The sequence below is a fragment of the Arachis hypogaea genome, chromosome 11, assembly GCF_003086295.3.
Source record: "Arachis hypogaea cultivar Tifrunner chromosome 11, arahy.Tifrunner.gnm2.J5K5, whole genome shotgun sequence".
Lineage (NCBI taxonomy): Eukaryota > Viridiplantae > Streptophyta > Magnoliopsida > Fabales > Fabaceae > Arachis > Arachis hypogaea.
Window position 1 is genome coordinate 65,069,692 of NC_092046.1, and position 9,640 is coordinate 65,079,331.

Consider the following 9,640-nt stretch of genomic DNA (forward strand, 5'->3'; position numbering starts at 1 on the left):
ATTGACCCAAAAAAAGTACCTGCTATGAATCATGGGAGGTTTTTTTATGCATGGTAGTAGTCTTATGCAGTAATTAATTATTGAAGTTCAACGTGATGTTGGGGTTTGTTTTTTTGGTTCCCTTGTTCGGGTAATTCTTTTGGATGATGAAAACGAAAGTTTATTTAGACATGAGTACTCTAGTGTTACCGCTGGTTAGTGCATAAAATCTTACAGGATAGGGTGAAATCCTATTGGGGAGATAATGAATTTGCTGGAATGCGAGATAACTGTTGTTAAGTTTTTTAAAATTGTGGCCAAAGTAAATAAAGGTAACCAAGTTGTCCTCCAAGAAAACTTTGGCTTTTATCAAGCTGCGTGTAACTACACGGCAAGGGTTGGGGTTACGGGGCTGATAAAGAAGTTTTATAGAGAAAAAAGTACGATACTTGAATAAAAGTGCTTGAAAGGAAAGCTGGTTGGGAATATGTGTGTTGATAGGGTTAGAGGTCACGTTTCCATATAGTCACTACGCAGATGTTACTCTTAAGAAAATCGTACATCATTACAGTCACGTCGCCCCAACTTTCGTCGGGTTATGTGTTGCTTACACGAGGATAAATATTGAATTTTTATTCACATCTCTTACATAGGAAAATTGAAGCTTGATATGCACATTTCCGAAGAACAAATTTTTCCTTCTTTTTTTTGTTCGATAGCCTTGTGCCTTCTTCAAAATCTCAGATAAATGAGTTTTGTTAATGATGTCGTTATATAGGATTACTGTATTTTAGAACTAGTCTGCATTCATAATGGTTATTAAAATCACCTAATTTTGAGTTAAAGTGGATTACATTTTCGGAAAATTGTCATTATGTTTCTTGGAAAAAAGAAATCTTTTTTCATTAGCCTTCTGTCAGGTGGAAATTTCTGATGAGTATAATAACTCTGAACCCCTAGGCTATGGGTGTCACATCCACCTTTTCAATTGATTAGACAAGGAGTAGGTTGAAGAAGGTTGCTATCTCCCTCGCAAAGTATGAAAATTTTCTTGAAAAAAAAAGCTATTATGCTTTACTTTATGCTCACTGTTAATAGACATCTAGATGAAAGGTGCATTTAATACTACCCCCCATTTTCGAATTATTTTAAAATGAATGTAACCTTTATGACTAAATGAATTTGTGTTTGGGGTCCGCCTATGCATGAAGCAAATTGGGTTGTGATGGATATTGGATGGGCCTACGGCCATATTGGGCCTAATTTTGCCAAATCGGTTAGGGGTGGGTCCATGGTGGTGGCACTACGCAAAATAAAGGAGGGACGTTCCTTCCTGACCCTCATTGCTAATTTCATTGTACTTGAGATACACGAAATGAAGTACCCAATATCTGATGAGAAGGAAAAGAGCTCCATGAAGGAGAAGAGTACGTTGGTCGACAAAGCGGGAGAAACCACCGATGTGGATGCGTCTCTTGCTAGGTATAAATGGTGCATTTTTTATATTTCTGCTCCGTGAATGAAGTTAGTAACTGGTATCTAAATATCAGGCTAACTATTTCTTATTTTTCTTCAGTGAGGTGACGAAGGGTGCTGCAGGTGGACGTGGAGGCAAGTCACTAGAGGATAACATGTTGAAGGTGTTAAACATGGTTCAAGAGGTAACGTGAAACTAGTCATGTTATTTTTTTCGTGTTTATCTACACAACAAGGGCCGGGGTTTCGGGTACGTAACCTTCGTAAATGTTTTACTACAACATGTTTTGTTAGAGAAGGACGTGACGAAGACGATTCTCAAGACCCACAATGATCAACTCCGCAGCATAACGGAGCTTCTGGTGGACCATACATGGCAAAGCCATCCAAGCGTTTCTGACCCATGTGAAGACGACCAAGAACAACCATGGGGGGAAAAAGACCCAAAATCAAGACTCTCAACAACTGTGCGCAGTGGGAGGACAAAACCAGTAAACGTGGAGCTAAAGGATAACACTACACGGGGAAAGAAGTCTACCGTCTACCAGGAGATGCCTCATGGAAAACCATGTGCCAAGGAGACCATTTGTTCGTCCTCAAAAAGGAAGTCCCCACAATTTACGGAAAACCATGGCGGGTAACCCCTTCGGGCAGCAGCAGCCAAGACTAATGTAATGTCTCTGAGGGTGAGCTTTTTTGTAACAGTACGTTAAAATTTTTTGTCCAGCTTCGTGAATAAGTGTAGCTCAGAACTCTATTCCTTGCTGTGTACAGCGGAAACTAAATTTCGAGGACCTGAACTCGTCATCTTCGCCCGGGTCTGAGCTAAGGCAGACTGAGCCCAGCACTCCGTTCACCTACCACACTCACCACGGACACCATGGCGCTGAGGACATGCCTCGAGTGAGAATTTTTAGTACAATATAGAGCCGTTATTTGTGTGTTCACAACTGAGCCATAAGCTGTTGACATCATAATGGTGGTGTATTCTGGTATATAGTGCTTAAATCTGTCCTTTCGCCCTTCGGAGGGAATGCACTTTGTCGGAAAAGAACTTGCTGTTGCAGCATATATATTTTCCTCGGACATGGACACCAGGTACATGTATTGTACTCAGATATATTGTTATTAAAGTACATATTAGATACCCCAAAATAATTGATCAAGTTATTCGATGGCAACAAATCTTGAGTTGTATATTCAAAATTATCATACAAGAAGGTCCTAGTCGAGGACGAAAATTCTCGCGGTGATCTAGCAGCACTACTAACGTTGTGCCCAGGCCAATTGGTTGTTGAGGATGTAAGTTCAACCATGCCTTGTGAAACCATAGGCATGGGAGAAGCCCACATGTTGAGTTTCTAAAAGAATTTATTTTCACAACCATGCAGGTTATTAATCTTGCTTGCACGATGTTAACGCATGAGAACAACCTGCCATCCTGGTTTCTTCCTACGACCTTTTTGGTATTTTTTATTGGACCTTAAATCTGTTAGTACATTTTTTGGTAAGCCATTGCAAGCAGTATTTCATATATACAGTGCGGCTGACCCTTTTGCAGCAAGTGGCTCTTAGTCCAGTGAGTCATAGCATCGACACGTTCGAGTATATCCGCCAGAGGTTCATGGGATATGCAGATGATCTATGGATGGTGACTAATTCGGTCCTTCGTAATCAGTGAATACCTAGAAATGTTGCTGTGTACTGACTAATCCATCGTGTCTTGATGTTGCGATGCAGATATATGTCCCTATGCATAGAGACAACCATTGGTATCTTATGGTAATTGATCTTGTCAACTGTAAACTGTTGTATTTGGATTCTGCAAAGCACAGCGACCACAAAGAATTAAGAGTCTCACAAATGAAGTTTGTGGTAAGAGAGTGTATTTCTCCCAAACTGTTGCATTCGTCCTGAAAGGGATGCTCATTACTATATGTTATGAGATACATGTGGCTGACATAAGCTCGGACCGATTTTGTTACTTGTGGCAGGCATTCTTCGTTGAGAACATGCTAGAGGATAAGCAGTTCTGGAGAAAGGAAGATCATTTCAAGCCACACCCATCAAGTTTTGACATTGTGGAGCCACCCGTAGGCCAGCAAGCAGACCAATCGTAAGTTTTCTTACATCCTTCCTCGTCGCTATCCACACCATAGAAACATGCATGCACTAGTAGAATCCGTTTTGGGTAGTTACGGGTTTGGTCACCACCCTCATCATTTAATTACAAACAGAAATGACTGTAGAGTTTGGGTTTGCCAATGGATGATGCTGAACTAGGTTTGGGGGAATGTTGATTTCGAGGTAATTTCCATATACACTCACTTGCATATTGCCTCACTAACTAGTGCCACATGCATAAGAACCTCATTGTTGTTTTGTAGGAGGTCAATAATCAAACAAAGAATGAGGCTTGCCCTTGACTTGGTGATGGGAGCTTATAACCCTATCGCTCGTGATGTTGTCTACAGAGCAATCCGGTTCTGGGACAGGGAGATGCAAAGGTCGACTCGGTCTGCAAAGAAGGGCAGGAAAAAAATAGCGAAGCCAGTTAGTTCTCCTAGTCAAAGCATAACCATATGAAATCCTGGGTCCTGGATGTAACGACCAAGTATTTTGTTTAGTTCTACTACTCTTCGGGGATACAATGTCTTTCTATTATGTGGCGGAGTTATGCTATCAGTGGGGCACATGCTATTAGGATCATGGTTAACTGCCTATGCATTTTGGTTAAATTTTGTGTTATGGAGACCAAATAGATGTCATTTTAATTGCATATTAAGGCCCCTAATATGCCTTTCCTCTCCGATATTAGGCACCGTAATATGACTTTTCAAGTGTGATGCATTTTGAAGATTATTTTTTGGGAATCATGTGACCACCGACGTAAATGAAAAATGGCTATGTCATTATGTGGTGTTTCACCTAAACATTTTTTCTTGTTAGTTTTAAATTTCATTTTCATGATTGCATAATCACCTTCACCGTTCACCCATACACCGTGTCAGATCTATGTGGCATGTTAGCCAAAGGTGAATTTCTTAAAAGAGCCCTTTACAGATCTGTTCTCCAAGTCCATATACAGTGGGATCTTGTTGGGCCCGATGTCCATTCTGGACCCGATTTTGTGTAAATTAATTATGCAAACAGCCTAATACACATTCTGTGAAACAAAAAAGACAACCAATCCATGACGTTCCAAAGAAAACAAGGAAGAATCCCACAAGGTCCACCGCAGGATTATCAATTTGATATTGGAATTTGATGTATACAGTTACAAGTTAATTAATCTATTATCACATTAGAAAAAATTCGCAAGGACATCAAACTGAAAGAAATTGGGATTCTCCCAAAGGGTTCACTCCTACTGGTAAGAGAGAAAAATAACATCAGAGGGGTCAACATATGTCATGCCTTGCTCCTCATACCCCTATGGGTCTCCTAACTTGTCTACCCATGAAACGGCCTCACGAGAAATGCTGGCCTGCTGATAAGATGTATTTCGGCACCTTTCTTGGCCTTGCAATTCTACCAATCATGCCTCCATGAATGAATGATTGCTATTGCAACAGAAAAAAAGCGGATTTTATGTCAAACCAAAAGAGGTAACAATTTTGAGGGTATTTGCAAGATGTAATTAACTATTTTCCAAAAAATTGACTAGAAGTAAATAATTTCATAACTAATGCTTACTATCATGTACCACTACACATCTACCTACACGTGACCAAAATTATTTCAGCCACATATAACTACACTCTATATGCAAGTTGACCTTAAGTGATTTCATACTACACAAGTAATTAGTCCAACATTATCACTACCACCAATCATGTTACTGTATTTGCGATTTATCATGAGAAATAATTTTATGCTTATCTACTCATTACGTCAGCTAATAAGTCAACTACCATACGATCCAATCTTCCTGCATCCCAATTTCCTAATTTGTCTTAGCTACTAGTAACTGCTTCTTAGTACGATATTCAATACTGCAACACAGAAACAACTCACCGTGTTGTGATAGACGTTATTCGATGTGCCGTTGGGGTCCAGAAACAGGTTGCCACCCACGTGTTCATCATCCTGTAATCAAAGTAATTGTAAAAAGTTGGATGTTGCATATGGATAACAATTTTCCAAAAACACATCGAAGAAAATATCTTACCCAGTCAGGCATCTCTAAATCACCCCCCTCGAATGCATCGTCTCTGAAATCGTGTTATTCATCGTAATCACCTTTGGCTAGGCAGGTTCTCTGTATGTCCCGTACCCTTCCAGTAGGTGCAAGGTCGCCTTTTACCATGGGCTTTTTTCTTTCCAAATTTTGGAGCTCCTTTTGACTGAACAACAAGTGGGTCCTTGACCACAGCATTTGCTTCAGGGGGATGTTCGACGCTCGGCCTAACCCCACCATGGAATGCCTTGTAATCCAACTCAAGGTCTTTACATAAGGACTGAATTTCACGCATAGCCTTTTCGAACAACACCAACCTTGGTGCCCCCAAGAAAAACATCCACTGCGATGCCGACTGGAGTGCCCCATGGCGGAGGATAACACCGTGTTCACTAAGGTCGTCCCAACTTTTCGTGTACTGTTCAGGAGATTTTACATCAGTTCTCCACCTCCTGAGAACAAGCTTATCGGGTATCTCCTTCAAGTGCTCTGCCTTCATCACAAAGAACATGTGCTTGCATGGATATCCATGCTTCTTCCAGAAGTTACATTGACAACTTACTTTGCTAGTCGACTGACCGAACGACGCTGTTATCTGCACATTTGGTTTCTCATATTCCTCAAGGGTGTATACCATTGTACTCAATATCCTTCTTTTGTTAATCTGGTTCAAGGCACCTACCCCTTCGATCTCTTTCTTGACGTCCCCAAACACTTCTCTTGTGTATACTGTAGCGGCATGCCGTTCAATACTTCTCAGGAATGTTGTCATAACAGGAACCGAGTTGAGGGACTGAAACTGGAGGAGCAACTCCCTATTTCGATACTCGTGGGAAACCATCTCCAAGCTCTGAACAAGCTCGTAAATTGTGTGGGTGGACTTCAAAAACTTGTTCACGTGTGCGTTAATGCCTTCGCACCTGGATGTTGTTCGATATCCTGCGCAGAACTTGTTACACAAATAAGCACTTGCCCACATTTTCTTTTTTTCATACATCTGGTATGACCATTGCTTCTCACGTAGTCCATACACATCGTCAGCATCCTCCCATTCGGATTCAAAGTCCTCTGTCGTCATTTCTGCATACAGCCATCTTCTAAATAACCCACGTAATTCTGCATCTTTTAAATTAGATGTGACGTTTTTCTCCACATGCTATGCACACAAACGATGGGTCGCAGAGGGAAGCACTTCGAAAACTGCTTTTATCATAGCCTTGTCGCAGTCAGTCACAACTACAGCCAGCTTCTTACCACACATGATCTTCGTCAAATGCTCCAACATCCACCGATATGAATCAATAGTTTCATCAAGCAACAACCCAAACCCAAAGATGGTGGTCTGCTTGTGATTGTTTGATCCAGAAAAAATCACGACTGGTCTCTTGTATTTGTTTTTCTTGTATGTTGAATCAAAGGCCAATACATCACCAAAGTATTGGTAATCGACTCTGCTGGATCCGTCCGCCCAAATCAGATTGGCTAGCCTTTTGTCACAAGTCACGTTGTATTTTGCGATTTCCATGGGGTCTAACTCGGCTTTTCCCTCAAGATACACTATTGCAGAATTTGCGTCACCGTCAGATATTTTAATGCGCCGTTGTTTGTCAGCGTAGTTGTAGACATCCTTCTTCAGAAACCCTAACAACGAATAGCTATCGGCCATACCAGCCATGTACCCTACAATCTTAGCCGTTGCAATACAATGTGCTTGCATCCCATCTATCTGACTCTTTGTTGTTTCCGTTAACCCACGATGATTTGCAATCAAGTGCACCATTCCTGCCGGTGTCAACTCGTGGTTGTGCTCGGTGACTAGCTTCCTCACCTTCCAGCAGTTATCATTTTTGTCTAAAAAAACTGATAACATTACCTTGCAGTTAGTTCTTGTCTCTGGTTTGTGTTCCCCCCTTCTGTCAATCCTGTCATAGTGTTTTCGTTCCCTCAACCCTTCCTTGTTACAAAAAAACCTATATCTTACCAAGTTCCCCTCACAGTCTCTCCCTGAGTCACCCTTTCGCACACTGAACCCATGCATTTTTCCAAACCTCCGATAGAACTCATATGCACTCTCAACGCTGACCCAAACCTTCTTCAAAATATCATCCACACTCAGTGCGCCCAGGTCTTCAAAGTCACAACATTCATCGTCGGCCATGGCTCCTCCTTCTTCGGCACCGATGAACTCGTCGTACGCATCACTTTGAGTCCCTCGACAATCAGCATCCTCCTCGCTTAAGTTCACCTCCATCTGTACCTCAACAACACATCGACTGAATCAGGACTTGCAACACCAACCAACGTCAAAGACCCCTATCCATTTACTGTTGTTTGGCATCTGCTCTCGTTGCATTCAACACTCTACCTAAATTAATAGTATAATAAAAATATTTCTCCAATACACCTGATTCAATAAAAACTCAATGAATAATGCAACTACTTCTAAACACTCTTCATCTACATTTACTTCCTTCAACAGGGGATCATAAAGAACTACTTCCATGCCTAAACAAATTACAATGAAATGCAATGCCCAAAAAATACTAAATGAAGAAAAATAGAGACGATTCTCTCTTCAATTCCATGTTCAAGATTGTGGGAGACCACAATCACCAAAGTAATACCATTAACATAGACTTCATTCTTACTTCTTATATACCTCACCCAATTTTTCACACAATGCAAAACAAACACAAAATTGATTTCTGAGACAACAAAAGCAGCAGACCAAGGTTCGGAATTTGAGCATCAATCACAGATACTTGATTTATATTAACTAAACAAAAATAGCAGAAAACCATTCAGAGCTTCGGCATTCATCACAAAAATGCATTTTCTACGAAAAAAAACAGAACAAAACCAGCAGACCATCATTCAGAGTTTGAACAATGATCAGAAAAAAATTGATTTCTGAAACAAAACAAACAAGGAAACAATCCCCACAATGAAAACTGATTTTTTGCTTTCAGCCGAAGACAACACGACGCATAGAATAAATCTCTGATCTCCAACATCCACCAATAATCTCAAGCATAACACCTAAACCGGAACAATGATTGGCCACTTAATCCAGAACAAGACCTAAATACAAAATCCACCAAAGTACCTCATAGCAATCTAACAATTTAGCAAAAGAAAAGACAACTGTAGCCCAACAATTTACCAAATTATCAAGTTGGCAAGTCCACAGGCAAAGAATAACAACAACAACAAAAAATTTAAAAATAATACAAGACCAAACAGCACAAGAACAATTAGCAAATTAACCAGTTCACATTAATAGTTTAACTTTACCAGAAGAAACTGATGCAAGTGGAATCATCATGCTAATATGTTTTCTACAGATGCTATTTGTGCAGCTATATTTTCCTGATTACTAAGATCGAATTATTCTACCTTCACATGCACTCAACTTACTAACTTTCTAAAAGCTATAGATTATAAAACCAACTAGAGATACGGTTAAAGGATTACATCGAACCCCTAGAGTGCAGCCACATTAAAACATAACTATAGAATTCAAAGCCTAATATCAAAATCACAGGGAAGAGAGCATAGATGTTTTATACTTTAATTCTGTCTATGAAGAAAGTCCAAACCACTACCAATTCAAAATGTTACCTATTGTATTGGTAATCGAAAGTTGTAGAGGTTGAAGCAGAGTATTGGTGATGTGTGGGTGTATTATCTGGTGGCGGGTTTGGAAAACTCACAGAGGCGACAAAAGCTAGCAGTACCACATCCGGGGGTCGCTCGCGGTTTCGTCCCAGTGGTCGAACGAAACCGACGTGGCTTCCACACGAACGCTTGCACGAACTCGAACGGTGAACGGCGACTAACGCGAGCGGTGAAGGCCGATCGATCGAGGATGCCAAAGAACGAGAACGAAGGCGACCGCTGAATGCAGAAGGGAACCCAACAAAGGCAACCAAACAGCGTTTCCTGAAAGGCATCTGCAAATACAGAGACAACAGACGCTGAGCTCCACCAAGTAGCTACGATCCG

General features: G+C 40.8%; 1 protein-coding gene across 1 annotated transcript; it reads right to left on the minus strand.

Annotated features, from left to right (window-relative positions):
* Positions 1–5,693: 5,693 nt before the first annotated feature.
* On the minus strand, positions 5,694–6,713 carry LOC112721434 (protein FAR-RED ELONGATED HYPOCOTYL 3-like). Its single transcript, XM_025772500.1, has one exon. It carries the CDS (start codon positions 6,711–6,713, stop codon positions 5,694–5,696), a length of 1,020 nt encoding a protein of 339 aa, XP_025628285.1.
* Positions 6,714–9,640: the final 2,927 nt, after the last annotated feature.